This window comes from Bombyx mandarina, chromosome 01, assembly GCF_030267445.1.
Source record: "Bombyx mandarina strain Sakado chromosome 01, ASM3026744v2".
In the NCBI taxonomy this organism is placed as follows: domain Eukaryota; kingdom Metazoa; phylum Arthropoda; class Insecta; order Lepidoptera; family Bombycidae; genus Bombyx; species Bombyx mandarina.
The window spans coordinates 94755-113432 of NC_143208.1; the positions used below are offsets into that span (position 1 = coordinate 94755).

The 18678-nt window shown below is 38.2% G+C and overlaps 1 protein-coding gene across 4 annotated transcripts; it reads right to left on the minus strand.

The window, feature by feature from the left end:
- Nucleotides 1–1912: 1912 nt before the first annotated feature.
- Nucleotides 1913–18678, minus strand: LOC114246874 (alpha-tubulin N-acetyltransferase 1). 4 transcript variants are annotated; one of them, XM_089739645.1, is made up of 9 exons: nt 18557–18678; nt 18353–18458; nt 17405–17557; nt 11133–11304; nt 10780–10937; nt 10547–10615; nt 8940–9071; nt 2588–2833; nt 1913–2170 (listed from the first exon to the last, which is right to left on the minus strand). In XM_089739645.1, the coding sequence occupies exons 1-9, from the start codon at nt 18612–18614 to the stop codon at nt 2161–2163; spliced, it is 1104 nt and encodes a 367-aa protein (XP_089595771.1). In that variant the 5' UTR covers nt 18615–18678; the 3' UTR covers nt 1913–2160. The 4 variants fall into 4 exon arrangements, with proteins under 4 accessions (XP_089595771.1, XP_028035403.2, XP_089595818.1 ...); XM_028179602.2 differs by lacking the exon at nt 1913–2170 and having other exon boundaries at nt 2327–2833; XM_089739692.1 differs by lacking the exon at nt 1913–2170 and having other exon boundaries at nt 2327–2833; nt 18353–18477.

The window sequence follows — 18678 nt, forward strand, 5'->3', positions numbered from 1 at the left end:
TCACCACCGTGTCTATTTTTGCCGTGAAGCAGTAATGCGTTTCAGTTTAAAGGGTGGGGCTTTGGTGTATTGTAAAAAAGGAGACTTATAAGTTACGTGTTATAGTGGGTGTCAGCATTTACGTTGTCAATGTCTATGGGCTTCGGTAACCACTTTCCCATCTCAGCAATAAATAAAAAAAAATAAAAAATGTCTTATTTTTACTACGAATCGATTAATCTAATAAAACGCAATCTAAACTTTTCGGCTTGATATACTCTTTGCGAGACACCCTGTGATTTATAATACTTGGTTACTTTCTTAGTAATATTAAAAATGAATGGAGCCGAATGAAGTGATATTGAGTTAATGGCAGTAGTAATTCACTGGGGTGAAACGGAGTGAGATAATATGAAACTAAAAAAATGTCGATAAAACAGGAATTTATCGGACTTCAGTAGACGTTATGGATTCAAATGACTTTGTTTAATTTTCCCACAGTTGTGCATATTAACCAATACTAAAGGGTTAATAAACCATCATCATTACAGGTTTAAACCTGAATAATTAACATAACAAAATTAAGCATTTCACACGACGTTATTCCTAGTGTTTCCGCCTACTATATGTTGGTAGTCATTCATAGAAGTCGTTATTTTAATTATCTGTGAAAATGTCCGAGTGACAGATTACTGTCACAAGAAAGAACTTTTAAAATTTATTTTATCTTATGCGATAAGACGAAGGGAATAAAAGTCATACAGTAACCAAGTTAGTTTGTAAGCGTTTGGAATCCAATGAATTTATTATTACGATATTATTTTATGATTCTCGTGCCCTCAGTGATATGTATTTTTTTCGTGTTTTTCTACTGAATGCGATTCCTTGGTTAATTTATAGTTTTTTTTTGCAAAACTTTGGACTGGGACAGGCAATGGCGCGATATTTTGAACTTTCAAAATTTAACTTCTTGCTTTCGAATGTTTCCTTGCTTAGTTTTTTGTAATTATATTTGATTCTGCATGCTTTTTACCATCTATAGGACATGAATATCAACTTTTGACAAAAACAAGGTGGTCGTAATTACCACGAAACCTAAATGACAAAAAAAAAGTTTAACAGGCCCATTATTAACATGCTCTAATTTGCTTCATCTATATCTATTTCTCTATCCATCTATGTAATCGAATCTTTCATCATAGCTTTAGCCTCCGATAAAGATCACCCCTGCGCAAACAAAAGAGGCAGAGTCGCGGTAGCCCCTCCCTCGGACCATAACCAACGTGTCGTCGTCTTAGCATCACGTGTAGGGCCGGGTGAGGACTCATGAGGATTCATGTATTACCTAGGTCGTACTACATAGTACACGGAAAATAAACAACAAAATTTTATAAAAGAATTGTAACAAAATTTTGGGACTTACTCATGGGAATTTTCTTCAGACTACAAAATATAGTTATTAAACTATATTCATAATTCCTTTTCATAAAATAATATTGTTGTTGTCTAATATTTATTCTACAATTTAGATCTATATCCTAATATCATTTCTATTTTAAAAGTAGGTCACTTATGACCTATGAGATGAGATAATGAAGGTAGCATTACACCCTCTGACCACTTGCACTTAGTCTTATTAAAATAATAGAATCTTTAAAGGAGCACCACTAGATTTTATCAAATGCAACTTTATCCCTTCACAGTATTTCAAATTATTATTCTTCATTCAAAGTAGCTAGTAAGTACTTGTATTTATTAAAACTTAAATGAATGAATATTCTTATTTAATAAAGCGTGGTGTAAAACGAGTACTAGTTCATTGATGTACAATAATATATCTAATGAGCTCCCATGGCAGGCAGTGGTCGCTGCTCCTGTGCACACCACTGTGCATGTGCTGTGCAGCAAATAACGTGATAATAAAATACAGATATTGTATTACGCAGTGTTATATTATTACTGATGCACTACAATGTAATTGGTGATAAATTGTAAGAATTAGTTGTTTACATACAACAAGGCTACAAAAACTACTGTACAACTTTATCATAATATATTATGGAGATCAAGGTTTTGGGTATGTTGAGGATTCGATTTGAGTTTTCGAAAGTGCAGAATGCAGGTTCGTGCGACTCGCTACCAATGCAACCCCAACCAACCAACCAATATATTGCAATGGAATTACATTTCTCTGAAAAATTAAACTGCATGTAAGTTAAACATTTTGATGCCACACCTTGCAAATGGGTACATTTAAGATTGGCAGATGTGACTTGCAATTTATTTTATTTCAGGTATTGGAATTTGTTTTTATTGTTAGATGAGATGGAGCAGGTCTAAAGATCAATTAGTGAATTTGTGAATCTGTATAATTTTAATTGATTAATTGATTAAATACCACACATCTATTATATGAATAAATATCCTTAGATGGCAAGTAAGTCTAAGGGCTTCACAATTAATATAGGACGTGTCGCTTATCAGTCGATAGCATGAATGGGAACGAGGGAGAGAGGGTGAGCGAGGGATGCGGAGGGGCGCCGGGAGTGTCAGTAGCCTAGTGCTACTTCACCACAGCTTGTTATGGTAAAACTTGACGTCGAAGTACCCGCGATCTGTAAGCTGCGAGTCGCGACGCGACGTACTGGAGCCGGCCGGCGAGGGCTCGTCGAACAGGGCGGCGCAGGCCTCTTCCATCTCGAGCTGGGACGGTCTCGTCGGCACCGGACCGACCCCCGCACCGTCTTCCCAATCTGACTCCTCGTCCTCGTCGTCGTCGAGCTCCCGCCCGAGCTCCGTGCCTGGAGCGGGGCTTCGGGCCGGAGGAGCGAACATCAACTTGTCCAATTCGTTCCTTATTAAATACTCATCGTAAGTTAAAGTACCGCAGGCGACACGTCATATTAAATAACACTCTTGTTACTAGATTTACACGCAACGAACATGTAGGTACATGCAAAATCATTCAACGCAAACAAGAAAAGATGGTAAACAGCAGGTATTCTAATACAAATTTAAAAAAAGACTAGGTATTTATACTACATACAGTTTGGCCATAAATATAATCAAAATAAGCTAAAAACAGTAATGTTAAATTTTTATTTGGAACTTGTCATTCTCATATGAATTTTCATGACTTTTTACTGTTTCCGACCATCTTTGTTTAGATTAAATATTCGCAAAGTGGGATCATAAAGAAAATTAGACAGGCAGTAATACTGTCACAACATTAAGCTATGATATGGTCATAGCACATATTTACAAGGTAGTTATCAATTTAAACGCAATTTTTTATCCGTTTATCAAATTGGTACTACTTAGGTATATTGTAAACTATTTCTGACAGAAAAAATCTGGCCGTCCGCTTTATTTACGGAAATGAAAATATGTAGTTATAAAAGTTACATTTCGTTTTTGACACAGGACGAGCAGCTTATTAAAGAAGCACTGGTCATTACTAACCGACAGTACAGAAATGGGTACATTAGTCTAATAGACAAAATGACAATTAGTGCTCGAAGCTCCGCATAGGCTTCGCATTTAGTAAGTAAAATATAAGTTCATTTTCCAGACTGTTTCGTGAACTGTTGGCTGTCGAAGAGTAACTGAGCCATATTAAAGAAAGGTATTAATGTTATCAAAATACGAGTCTTTAGGTGGTGAAGCCTTCTAATAATACAACCTTCCATATCTAATAGTAGTTCCATCAACAAGGCTCTGCGCAAAGTTATAAAGATCTATCTACACAAGGTAAGGGACGGTGTCAATAAATATTCCATAAGATTGGCAGTCGACAAGTTTCCAATTGATAAAGTGCATTAAGAGGAATGTCTATATCGAAATAATTTGAAATAATGGGCTTTCTGTTTTTAAATTGTCATTATATTGTTGTATAAACGAAGGCACACTGCAGTAATAAATGTTCATGTAATAGAGAAAAAAAACAATGTTTTCGTTGAGATAATATTGATGACAAAATTGGGACTCTAATATGTTCACATAAATGTTAATTGTTGACAAATCAATAACAACCAGAACACAGTTCAAATACGATTCAAATACGATACTCTCAGTCGATGCCCGACTAGTCGGTCTAGTGTCTTCGTACATCTTCCAATCGCGATGAGTTGCGTTCATACAGAGACCAATCGCTCTCAACTTATTTTGTATACGCATCGATGTATTAAACTTTATATTACAATGATTGAATCATAATACCCACTTGCATGCGCCTATGTAAAATTGGTTTTCATGATTAATTATTGATTTTACTAAGCGACTCGAATTGTAGTAATCGTTGCTTTTTAACAACAGATTACAAGAAATATATTTTTACAATAATACAATAAATAAATCAATGATTATATAATTAATAAAAAGCCAAAACAATTTGGTAGAATGTAAAGCTAAACGAAATAAAAGGTCACAAATAAGATTTACGTTATCACAGTGCGTAGTTACATGACCGAGGAGAGCATTTTTTTTTTTTATTGCCTTTGTAGGCAGACGGGCATACGGCCCACCTGATGGTGAGTGGTTACCGTCGCCCATGGACTTCAGCAATGCCAGGGGCAGAGCCAAGCCGCTGCCTACCGCAATTCCTCGCATTCCTCTCATTCAGCGGACACACAATACTCATATGTATATCTCACTCGTTTGATGCGTTGGCGCTTAATCATTTATTTATGAACACCGTAATCTCTAATGTATTCCGTGAGCATTAGAAACTATGTTGTTGTATGTTGCGGCTCGCAAAAACCTAACAAAATCACGACATTCATGAAATGAGATTTCCCAAAACCATCACATATTGCATGGGCCATGCGTCTTAACCATTTATTTTTAAACTATACTATTCCGCATACATATTTTTAATACTATGTAATCCGTAAATAGTATAACCGAATATATATTCACTGCTTGACATAGGCGTTCCCCAAAGTTTGCCACAATGAATGATCAGTTCCGCGCAGAACGAATGCAGCAGATTCCCGCGACTTTTAGTATGTCGTCGGTGGCCCCTCGCCTCGTGGGAAGCCTACCCATGCTGTGTTTTTCGGGTATGGTCGCCACTCGAGGACTTTTCGGTCCTCACGGAATTATCAATTCTTCGAGCAATATAACCAATGTAACCACGCAATCCTTCGAGTTACGGCGATTGTCCAGGTGATTTCGCGAATCTCCTCATTCCTGATTCGATATCGCAGGGACGCTCCGTTCTCTCCATTGCTCTGTGACTCAGTGACTTTGAGCCTTCTCTGATAAGGCTCATTGTCAGCGACCACGACTACTATCGTATGTCATCCCGGGCAACACACAATGGTCATAGACTTTCGTCTTAGAACGTTGCCCGTTGGATTCGATGATTGATCTCTATCTTGAAGACCGAATAAATATAGTAAGAAGATCGAAACACCACCTTTTGGCATGCCATTAAAACCAAATAACTTACGGAATTAACCTCTGCTTTCCAGTTCAATATCATGGCAACAGTGTTTGTTTCAAGTCATGTTGTTGAGCGGTTACCGGTACGATAGACGTCACGTGGGTTCGGCCCCAGTCACCGAGTCTACGTCGTGTTGTACAAGGTTGTCTCAGCGGTCCCACTGCTTCCTTTCGTGGTGTTATTGCCTCATCGCGGGACTAGTTTAGTACCTGCCCCTGGACTTGGAGCACTGGCATAAGCGATGCGGCCGCTCAGCGCGAGGACACCGGGCGGCAAAATCATCTTTGAAAACGTGTTGTGAATGAGAGCAGCGGTGTCAAGTGGCATAGTACACTCAGCTCTACTGGCGGGATTTTGTTTTATTTTAATGGCAGCCCTATTCGTACAATGTAAAATGCTGATTCGAAGAAGTTATTTCAATATTTTTAGCATTTTTTAAATAAATTATATTTCTAGAAACCAATCAATTACATTAGGCAGATAGATATTCACTTCAATCGAACTTCTAAATACCTGAAACCTTAAAGTCAAGAGCTATTATTACTCCAAACTGACATTGACAATAAATGTATTGTCGCTAGTTCGGTTAAGACGCAAGATTAGCTCAACTCTCAACGTACAGCAATGAGAATTCCCTTTCATAAAAATACTTTTAGTCGACGTTCCAAGGGACACCAATGCCTTCCGGAGCATTGGACAAGCGTGTAAAATGTGAGATAAACATGTGTTAACTAAAAATATATTAATTTGGTTCGCTACAATGCAAGAAGCCGAACAAGGTGCTTTAAGATTAATATAATTAAAATATAATACTAACGTGCAAAATATATTAATTTTAATTTGAAAATACGTAGTAACATATTTTATATCAGAGGTCACCAATTAGTTCCGCTCGGAGTCCGTTTTAAGAAATGAAATGACCATCGCGGTCTGCACAACATTCATTTTATAGAAAAAATATATATTAAATGAATGTAATTACGGAAATAACAAAGATATTTATTTACATATTAATGAAGAAAATCACATATTATGTTGCGGACTTTCGTCTGAAGTTTGGAGTAAAAATTAATGCAAGCTACCGTCATTGAATCCTGGAGATCTGGGGATGTCAGTAAGTCGAGATGGAAATATATTCTTAATGAAGTTCATCTTCGAAAATGCTGCTTTACAAATACATAAATGTATTGACACAAACAAAGTAAGAAGTTTCAAAGTTTTGTAGTTCTGGATATTTACTACCATAAACAAATTTTATCCAGAAACTTTATAGTGCAAGCTGCTGTGTCCTCGCGGTCCGCCATTTGATGACCCCTGTTCCATAACAATATGTATGGTGTAAACAGTGGCTACACAATAAAAAGCGTTTCACATATGCTAGTTATTTTTAGGTATAATACGTAGTGTGGTCTTCGGTCATAACGTGTTGTAAACCTAAATAAAACTACTTTTAATATTTGGTTACGCATCTCTTATATTCATTATTATTTCATTTATATGTATCATTTATTATTTCCGACAGATTGCAACACCCGAGATAAAAGTAGTTTCAATTAGGGGCACACTAAGTCTTTAAATTCATAAATATTTATTTGTAAAATTACATTTAGTCATTTGAGAGCTAGCGCTAATGGGTGCTAGGTGTTACACAGAGCAGTACTGACACTCCGCAGTCGACGGGCACCACGCATCTCCAACAATGTGTCAGTCAGTCTTTGTCTTCACTAAATACAGTCAAACCTGGGTAAGTGAGAGCTGGATAAGTGAGAAAACTGTATAAGTGAGAATAATAGCCAGGAACCGTCATTTTAAGCCCCAAAACCTCTATTAGCGAGAAACAAAAACCTTGATAAGAGAGTTGTTTTCCCTCATGGACCTCCGTAAGCGAGACTGCTACTTATCTATACCTCTATAAGCGACAGTTGGGCTTTATTTATTTATATTATTTAGGAGGGACAAATGACAAAACAAATTACAAATTTAACATCTGCTATTTTATGACTCATTTTTAACTTTCGTGGAACTTCCTACAATTGTTTTTGTATTGTTTTCTCGTCAATATTGAACCTATTCTATTTGGTGAAACTAAATAACGTTGTTATTTTATCACATTCTTTTTGAATGGACACGTGTGCCTGTGTACCGTTCTGTTTGTCGGACTTACTCAGTTTATCGTTAATCAATTGCGAAGAAAAGTTATGTTCTGCATCATGTCAAAACGGAAAATTAAAGTACTGTCATTAAGTGATAAACTTATAATAGTGAATGTGTTTGAATCTGGGAAATCGCGAAATGAAAATTAGAGGGTGCATTAGCGAGAAATTCGGGTTAGTGAGAAACCTCTATAAGCGAGAATGAGATTGTGCTCCCTTGAACTCTCGCTTATCCAGGTTTGACTGTATTTACATACATTAAATACTTTAAAAATAAGCCTTGTACATTCTGTACGAGTTCACAATGTTTGGTCTGTCAGTGGGCGTGTCAGTCGCCAGCCCTGTCGTTCACAATATTGCCAATATTGAGTGCGTGCAACACTAAGCAGCAGGGAGTGCAGTCGCCGCACACCGCGGAACCATGTTGGTGGCGGAAGATACGATCCAACATAATATAATGTAATTAACAGTACGCGCGATGCAACGGCGACGCACACATCGTGCATAATATTTTTGTACGGTCAGCTGCAAGGCAGCACGGATACCCTATCGGCACTTGAATCCAACTTAGTAAAATAGTTAGATGCAAGGTAGGTAACGGCTCGCCATCAGTAGACTTGTGTTTTGACCTAAGAACCATTTCATTTTAAACTTTGATATTGTGTGGGTACCCTACGTCCGTCATATGTACACAAAATAGAATTATCATCTAAAGCATATAATAATAATTAAAAGAAGTTATAAATATACAAATGTATTAATAATAACTGTTTTAATTCGATACGAGGCCGGTTGCTAGAGCCTGCTGCAGCCGACAGACGGGTCGCTGAGAGGTCCCGGTACCCGTGCGCCCGCCGCTGACCATGCACACGTGTACCTACAGGGTGTAGGCAGACCCGTCCCGATGCCAGAACGGTAATCAACTATCAGCTTAAAATGAATTTACATTGGCAAAGAGAAAATAACGTGACAACATCAACGGTATCTTGTTAGGGATCCCGCTCTGTGGCTCGTTCTCGTTCTCGGGTTCCGTTACGTACACCCTGTATCGTTCGAGATGTGAACACACACGTTGCTTTCATCAAGTATCGTTCATCTGGTTTCTACTCTGAGAGGCACAAGCGATGACAATAAATAGTACAAAACAATTCTCCTATACATGCGGATACATGCGGATCAAATCAGCGTCAACTTAAAAAGCTAAAACAATAACAGGGAATGCACTAAGTCGTAGATCATTGCGGGTTCATAGGTCGGGCGAGCGGCGAGCAACTGAAAGTAACGAAACGAAGGCAGTTGTAAACATGAACGAGAGAACGAGGAGAGTGCTGCAGGGGCGGAAGCCGTACGAGATACATTACCCGTTGGGGGAGTCCTGTCGGTAGCCCAGGCCGTTCCCGCCGTGGATCACGTTGGCGATGGCGGAGGGACGCCGCGGCGCCGCGAACCGGCCGATGACTGGCGGCAGCGACGAGACCGGACGGCCTGCCTTGCTGTACAATCAACGCTCGCTTATTATACAGGCGTACGAACGAACGAGCGAACGCACGCACGCACGCACACACGCACACACGCACACTGCTTACCTTCATTTATTGCATGTCCTTATCAAGTTCAATTATTTAAACACAACTAAACAAGCCAATAATACAAAACAATTTGTGAAAGGAGTGAAATAAAACGGTTTTTTTATTTAAATTACAGGATGTGATGAGTTTTAACAAATTGCAAGGAATTATTTCATGTTTATGGAACCACCGTTAAAATGTTCTTCAGTATATTAATTTTATGGACACAAACTTGACCTTTTAATAATGGAACATATTATGGAAACATGTTATTATATATCAGGTGTTGCTTCCCGCACCCTTCGATCAATAACAGACCTGGTAGTGGTCAGACAGGGGAGTGATTGTAAGACTTGTGTTGTCAGTGAGTTGTAGAGCGCGCCGTAGTCGCGGCCGCGGCCACATCAGACGCCGTTACTTCACAATGTTACATTGGTCGTTCTTCGGCGGTTCGTAATCACGCGCTCGTGTGCATCGATTTAACGAACTAATTGATTATTATTAAAATAATGGTTTGCCTAATTTATACTTTTATACAGGACATTTTTATTTAAAAAGCAGGCAAATTTCACAAATCTTTGTGAAAAACAATACCAGAATCCAACTTCGGTCAGTTATAGTACCCGTTATAGTTAGGTTTTGGTTAAATATTCCATACCCAATAACACAATCATGACTCTTTATTGAACTCGGAATTAAAAATGTAATTAAATATGGTTTAGAATCTAAGATCGACATACGCAATTTCAAAGTGTATCTATTGCTTTGGCATCTGTACATCGGCCTATCGCAAGATGTCGCCAGTATGGACAATAATTAGGCGACAGTTGTGCTACAATGTACTGATGTGTTTAAAACCTCCAAGTTAACTTTTGTATTGATAATTAATTTGAAATCAGTGCAGGCACTAAACGGAATTGTAAGTTTATTGGTATTGCCCAGTCTGCCTTCCGGCAACAACGGTGTTACAGGTGAATTGATTCCAGACGACATCTCTCGTCTTGTGTTAGTATAAGATCGAATCAACTTATTACAACATCACTTACCTCGCCTTTGTATGATATATCTACATTTCGTAGTAGCAAACGTGGTTATTAAGTAAAGCGATGTGTTTTAGCTTCCGATTTATTGTCTAAAAGTTTATAATGTGTTTATTATTATTTATACAGCTGCTCGCATCCACCACCGATGAATATTAGCCAAATATGAGGAGCGCGGGAAGGCAGGACGAGATCTCATGATGAAGATATCGCACGTATCCACAAAGCCTGTTAGTTAGTACTCGTGAAAGCTAGTGTGATTTAAGAAGCTGATTTAGTCGCGAGCGCATGGTGGCCTAGTGGCCTAAAGGTGTATACAAATATATTGTTGCGGGGAGGCGGTGCCGCCACGGTACAGACCTGTCCCCGCTCTGGGCGCGGCTCTGCTCCGACCCGCACGTGTCTCGGCGATCATTCACTGCCTTTAATCTGTTTTGTAATCCTATGTTATAATCATTTGCAGAATCACATTTCCATATACACACAAAATCCTAGTTATTTATTAATTGTTTGTTTCGGATTGCACGGATAAGGTTTGGTGTGTACTCTCCAGGTAAATGAAGTAGAGCATCACAGAGCAGTTCGATTCTTACTTGAGCTCGGCCGTGGTGAACGTGAAGAACTTGGGCGAAACAGCGAAATTGTTGTTTTGGCGGACGAGACGCTCCACGCCGTAGTTGCGCTTCAGGAACTGCTCCATCTTGTGCGAGGGCCCGTCGATGGCTAGTGCGTGGACGTCGCTCTCCGTGTCCTGGGTTCCAAATGTATAATAATTACCCTTTATTGGGCCCTGACTTAAGTATTAACATAAGATGAACAGACACTAACGACGGAATTATTATGTTTTTATTTCATATACGAATAGAGGAGCGCCAGTTTTAAAGTGAACTCGTCAATAATGTGGGCGCGCTGTGGGCTCAGCCCGCAGAGCCAGTCCGGCACTGACCTTGAGCATGAAATCGAAAAGTTTTTTCCCGCATCCGGTGCGCTGGCGGTTGCAGACCACGTAGAAGTCGAGGACGCAGAGCGGCTCCAGCTCGCGCACTTGTTCCTTGTCGTCGAACAAAAACAGGTGCTTGCGACCAATCTTCAGCATGCCGATTGCCTCGCCCTCACCGCTGGAAAAGTGAACAGCGACTCACATGAGCGATCAGAGCACGACTAGAGCTCAGCATGCGCCCGTCGCACGACCTTGCATCAACCATCCATGTTCACAATCATCTGAATGTTTCGTTTTGTGGTACAATTTATTAAATATATATCAATCATTCTTCCTTTTTTACGCATCTGAGTGTCAACTAAACATTGATGACATTGTTGTGATCAATAAGAGTTCGACATAAATAATTAATTCGAGTTGTATAAACAAAACTACCATCTAAAATAACGGTATGCACACTGTACGCACACTGTAAGCCGTACAATGAATACGCATAACGCAATCGTAAATGAAGAAGAGATGGTGCGATGTAATCTGGTTGTCATTTTCGTTGTTATAATTTAGAAACCGTGAACATACCGTACGGTAGTATCAAGATCGGGACGCCTGTTGTACCCATATCGCGCCACCATTGTACTGGTGTTCAAATTTAATAAAATCAAAAAAAAACTCGATTTAAGTAAATAACTTCACTCGAAACATCCCGAGGAATCGCAATACCCTCGAAAGTTAGAACTGTGGCCATGACTAGAGCCCTCATTCGGAGTGAGTACTTGGAGTGGACACTTGTATCTTCAAAAAGATGAGTTGAAATACATCCGAGGCAATCCGCCAGACACCCACTCGAGGAGCTGAGTATTAATCTAAATTTATTACTTTCATATATGGATTAAAACACTTAATGAATTAATAAGTATTATTTAATATAGGAGCGCACGCTTAACCGAACACTTAAGAAAAAGACAAGACGGAAGTTGAGTAAAGAGCGAGATAGCTACATTTTAGAATTACAGGTATCGAATGCGTTTAGGACTTGGTTTGATATCTCACAATTACCTTGGAAAACAAGGAAGTTATCACGATAGATTTGTCATTCATAGGGTCCCACTGGTCACCTTGGGGATAAGGAGGACAATTTCCACGGAAACGGAATTCTGCTTGTGATCTAGGAAACCCTATAGAAACGTGTTGGTATAGACGTCAACTAGACGTCGACCGGCGCACGCGTGTAGTGCCACTGCAGGGACGCAATCTGGCGTCGGCTTGTGGAATTCGCGGAGCCAGGGATCCCGTCTGACCGCACACTTTGTAGTACCGAGGCACGTTACAACGGCTGCCCCACCCTTCAAACCGAAACGCATTACTGCTTCACGGCAGAAATAGGCAGGGCGGTGGTACCCACCCGCGTGGACTCACAAGAGGTCCTACCACCAGTAATTACGCAAATTATAATTTTGCGGGTTTCATTTTTATTACACGATGTTATTCCTTCACCGTGGAAGTCAATCGTGAACATTTGTTGAGTACGTATTTCATTAGAAAAATTGGTACCCACCTGAGATTCGAACATCGGTGCATCGCTCAACACGAATGCACCGGACGTCTTATCCGTTAGGCCACGACGACTTCACGATTATGATAAAATAAAAAGAATAAACGCGATATAACATGTATTTTAAGGCCACACGCATATTAATAAGTACTAGAGCCGAACAGTGCGTGCAACGAGACCAATAGTGCCGGACAGTGAGATTTAGCTGCCATGGTAAACAGAGGAGCGTGCAGTCCTCCTGAGGAATACGGGTCACTGCCGACCATTAGCATACCTTTGTCTAGTATAAACTCCTGCAGTAGTGGACAGGCTTATTTCAAATAAATTTTAAAGCACTATCATGAAAAATATATAACAAGGCTTTTACAAGTATGAGTATAATGTATCATATTCTCACATTTGTCTCTTTTTAATATTCGTTTTTGTTTGAATGCCATTTCCATATCATAGAATTTCAATTGACAACAGTGCTCAAGAAATGTTCACTTCAAAAATATTATTTCTGCAAGCTCGAAATACTCTCATCTTGTGACGTAAAAACAAAAGTAGCTACGTGAACAAAGTGTACATTGTTATAATGAAGTGCGGATGTGACAGCGATGGGTTGCAGCGGACGAATTCAATTCACAGGGCGACGCGAGGGACAGTCGGCCCCGAACGACCTCACTCCTCATTGGCTTCGTGCAGAGATCATTGCACACTTCTTATTGTTTATTTAGCAAATCATATTTCAGTGAACCGTCACCAACCACAGATATTGTTGTCGGGCACGGAGCAAGTATAGTAGTAGGTACATAGTACAGCAAGTATAATCGGTCGAGGTGACGGAGTTGCATGTTCAGTTCTACTGCTATTATAAGATCTTAACTTAAATGTGTACAACGTTATGCACCGACGGTCATTATGTTATTTTGATACTTTTTTAAAATTGTAGGTAAACCGAATAAAGCCATCTTTCTCTATATAACATATTTCATGTGTGGGAAATGTTAATATTACAAACGATTTAGAATTTGTAGTCTTAGACTAGATAAGATTCGGATCTGTATGTATTAATATCTGCGCTTATACGAGTAGCCGGACAGCGAAGGGGCTGGGTTGGCGAGGCAGCGGCACTGTTGTTAGCGATGGTTTCTCGACAGGTAATGAAACTGGAGCGCATCGGTGAACCGTCGCGTCGCGGGCGCGGCGGACCGTGTCGCGCTCTGTAGACTTGTACAATGTTTCACAAGAAGCGGATTTATTTTCGCCAGGTTCAACGGTACCACGCGAGTATTTCCGAAACTACTACAAGATGAAACTTCGATTATTTGACATGTTTAATTTCGAATTTTATACCGCATGTTTTATACCGCATGGTCCATGGGGAATGCTTTGAGGAATTATTCGAGATGATCCCCTCATCTCCTTTTTATCATCGCACCTCCCGCCATCGGAGCAGGGTTCATCCATATTATCTGGAACCGCTGCGTTCATCGACAGTGCGTTTCCAAAGATCTTTTTTGCCACGTACCATCCGGCTTTGGAATGAATTCCCGTCCACGGTGTTTTCAGAGCGCTATGACATATCCTTCTTCAAACGAGGCTTGCGGAGAGTACTTTAAGGTAGGCAGCGGCTTGCCTCTGCCCCTGGCATTTCTGACGTCCATGAGCGACGGTGACCACTTACCATCAGGTGGACCGTATGCTCGTATGCCTACAAAGGCAATAAAAAAAAAAGAAAAAGAATTACGCGAAACATTTTAAATTTATTTTAGAGTCGTAGCAGCATCGTGTTCAGCCGAGGAAAGTGCTCGCGTGTGCAATGTGATAATGATGTACGATATAGGCGATGTACGGACTAGTACCTACTATATTAAAATAATATATATTCCATTGAAAAGTTATATTTAAGGTTGTTTTTTAGAGGATGCATTTTTTTTTGACGTGTAAGTATGGGATTTATTATAAGCTTAAGTTCAAGTTTATAGGGTCTTTAGTCCTCCGAAGTCGAAGTCGAAGAAGCGATTCTAAATGTTTTTTGAAGACATAATTTGTAGCAAATTAATTTCTCTACAAATGTATTCCTACTATTGTTATCCTAAAATGGAAAATAAAAAAACTTTAAACAAAAAGAGCTGTAATTTTTTTTCTTTTTCATTTCGGCTTTATATCATTTTTTCTGATAAATTTACAATAAAATGACATCAGAGTAAACGAGTAGAGTTTATTAACGAACAAACAAAAAATAAACAGAATATAAACAAAAACTCGACTACAATTTTTTTTTTATTTCATTAATTTATTTACAGGTACAGGTTTACAGGGCTCTGAAGTTGACAGGGTTCTTGAATACAAATTATGTTTTTGTTATCCATACAATTTATATATATTTTTTTTACTTTCCTATGTTATTATTCATTTCTTATTGATCCTTTTCCCTACCATAAAACTTAAAATATCATTGATTTCTACAATCATTTCAAATTTACGAGAATTGGTTTGAGGTCTTTGAACAATATTCTTGAGAAGTATGTACATACCCACAAGAACACTATGGACTATCTGCAATTATAATATTTGATGACTACTCCAAAACCTTGATATCGTAGGAACAAATTCGTGGGAGCACTTACGTCGCACGAAAATGCATCAACCGACCGAAATGCATCACTTAGCTGGGAGCTTGGTACCGCTTCGACCCAATAATCACAAATTTCTACAAATCTATTTTATTTCAAATCCAGAAAAACAAGCATCATTATTAATCACTCCACACTGCTCCATAATTAGTATCTACCCGCCTCCGCTTAGCAGGAGTACAATGTTATCTACATTGCACCCCTGCGAAGCTGAGGCGGGTCGCTAGTTGATTTATGTATTTACTAATAATAAATGTATCTATAGAGAATAAGCAATGTCCACGACAAACTACATCGTCATGCAATTACATAGATAATGCAAAAATATTTTTAATATAATAAATGAAGCCGTCGTGGCATTCGTATCAAGCTATGCAACGGTTTTCGAATCCCACAGGCAGGCACTAATTTTTCTAATGAAATACGTACTTAACAAATTTAATGTCGACGAATTACCTCCACGGTGAAGGAATAAGAACGCAAAGTTATAATTTGCGTAATTACTGGTGGTAGGAAATCTTCTGAGTCCACTTCTTACCTATATCTTACTGAATCAGTAATGCCTTTCGGTTTGAATGGTGGGCGCCCGTGTGTTGAAAGGTCTCCGTTTACCTTACCATGTCTCAAGGTGGCTGGCGGCATTTACGTTACTGATCTCAATGGGCTCCGGTAACCACCTAAGATCAGGTAGCCCGTGAGCTCATCGACCCGTTTAATGAATACATCTCTTAGTATTCATTGATTTTTGTAAAGTAGTCAGTAGCATTAATCATAATATGTCTGGAATAGATTAGTGAGTATTGACCAAGCTACCACTAATTTTTTTGTATAATGTAATCGGTCTTTTCAAATTTAGCTGTAGTTTGGAGAGAAACAGATTCAAAAGTGACATGTTGATCAACTAAGTCTTCTTGTAGTCATTTAGTTGTTGTTCATTAAATGTTCACATTTGGGCAGGATTCTAATTTTTCACAGTATGTTTTAGCTCTATACATTGTCATCTTTAACTTTTCTTATGGTAAGGTTGTGATGGATTCTTTTATTGGTAAGATACCATGGTGTTTTACTATTGTCTCAAACATTATTTTTTGCAATCTTTGAAGATTTTCAATATTGGATTGCCATAAGCCCAATAGGTTTAATATTAATTTTGTATACCATCAGCTTCATCCTACATCTCAAGTCAGTTTCCTGTCCAGGTACATCCGCAAGTATTTAGCATTTTATAATATGTCTTGTTTTGTCGTGCGCACATAACTTATGTTGCAAGCCAGATTTTGTTTCTTTTTTTTTGTGTTTTTTATGTATCTTTAGCTTGTGATGTGTATTGTGAGCCTAATAAAAAAAGTAAAAAAAAATAAAAAAAAAAAATTCAGATTGCAGGATCTCTCAGTTGTTTAAAGCAACTGCGGGACAAGCTTGTCTTCGACTGATGAATTGTAACTTGTTCGGAGTTGCGCATCCTAAGTTGACTGATAAAATCATGTAGTTGGACTAGAAATGTACTTGCGAAATATTAACAGATGACTGGCTCAGTGGGAGTAGACAAAATTGTTGACAGTGTGGGACTGGAGTGGATATATAGATATGTGTATTTGAGGTATCATATCATATAGCTAGAATCGATTTTGGGAGATGGCACCACAAGTTCAGATTGTAATGCGAAAAGATGGAAACATGATTAGATCGCCATTGCAAACTTTCTAGACGAGAACTGCCGCCACAGAAGGCATAGGAGGAAGTTTAGGTCCTATGACAGCAACAATGACCACTTAAGAAAACTGTACTTTATGTAATCTAGAACTATCAATTAAGAAAGAAAAGCTATTTTATGTTTCTTAGTTATTTATATGGATTCAATCATTTGTCACTTTATGGCTATGTGCAAAACAAAAAATAGTCATTGGTTTTTTCTTTGGTTTTTTCTAATCATATACTATCAACAATGTCAAATTATTTACTATAGGTTAGTATATTTTAAGAATTTCGTAAAAGTATGACAATGCATTGAATAGTCAGTGGCAATATGCAATAATAGTGTCGCAATCTGTTATGAACAAAATAGGGTCAGTAGCATAATCTAGTCACTGGGAAGTAAAACTTACTTTTTTGCATCCTTGTCTTTAAGGATATACACAACATGCGATGGGCAAAGGCGAAGTTTTTCCCCAGTAGTGATCACACGGTTGAGGCCTTGTGCTGCTGATGAATATTCTCCCAGGACATCTATCAGCTTTGACAGACTATCTTGTAGCATCCTACAAATTAGCAAGCTAATTAGAGTACTTTAATAATAAGTGATATTATTTCTGCAAACTAGAAAATGGTTCTTGTTTACTACATTTTTTTAAGTAATCTAAAACAAGGTTAAATCTTCTTCCTAAAATTTGTAGATAAATGAATAAATTAAAAATCAAGTGTCTTTTATGACATTGTGTCATAAATAGAAATCATGTTTTACCAACTAAGAGCTACTTTACAGATTGCAAAATCTTGTTGTTTTATATTTTGAATGTATAATCTCTTAACACTTACTTGAATAAATGTTTGTTTTCAGATTAAAAAATATACATTTACATTGAGGTATGGTAGTATGGTGAGCAAATAGTTCATATATAAATTAGAGCTTCTTTAGTTCATGTTGGCATTAATAAAGATCTTGAAAATTTTTGGTAATTCATTAACAATATGAGCTGTACTATAATTATGTGCATTGAGTACCATTTTATGGAAATTAGTAATTTCCTTCGAAATATCGATTTTCGGGGCACAACATTTTTGAAAAGCTATGACAAACTCTCTTTACAAAGCAAGTAATTAATTACCTACTATCAAATCATTGTCAATATCGAGTTCCCAGTGAATTCGTTTAACCAGCTGCCTCGTCGCACATATGCAACACTATTCGCCCATAATTGGAATGATAATTTGGAGTAGGCAGCTGGATAGTACATTTGCAACAATATTGTTATTGACAAAGAGTGTTTAATTTGCTGATTTCTCAAAAACAAGCACTTAAGTTAAAGCTTAATATGTTCCTGATGTTATTATACCTCACGGTCCTGATGTTTCCTTCAAAAGTGTCCGTCATTAAGTTGTAGTCAATGCGAGTGATTTCATCCCTTAACATCTCATTCACGGGCACCATCCACTCCATAGCTAAAATTTTATTACCAAACTAATGGTTACAGATAAAAAAAATAAAATTAAGAAATAAATAATTGTTCACATTATTTTAAAAAATGCATTAAACATACTGCAAATTTCTACAAATTTATAAAGTTTTTCTTTAGCAGGCGTATACCGCCTTGCCATTTCTACGGACAATCACGAACTGTCACGATTACGAACGAGTCTGACTAATTTGACGAAGTTGCTA

What these genes read in the sequence shown, in the direction of transcription:
- LOC114246874 (XM_028179602.2), bottom strand. Translation starts at nt 18,614, where the DNA reads ATGGCAAGGCGGTATACGCCTGCTAAAGAAAAACTTTATAAATTTGTA. An exon ending in TTTTCGATTTCATGCTCAAG is followed by an intron (nt 10,938 to 11,132) that starts GTCAGTGCCGGA and finishes TTTGGAACCCAG; the next exon opens with GACACGGAGAGCGACGTCCA. An exon ending in CGACAGGACTCCCCCAACGG is followed by an intron (nt 2,834 to 8,939) that starts GTAATGTATCTC and finishes GTATTTAATAAG; the next exon opens with GAACGAATTGGACAAGTTGA.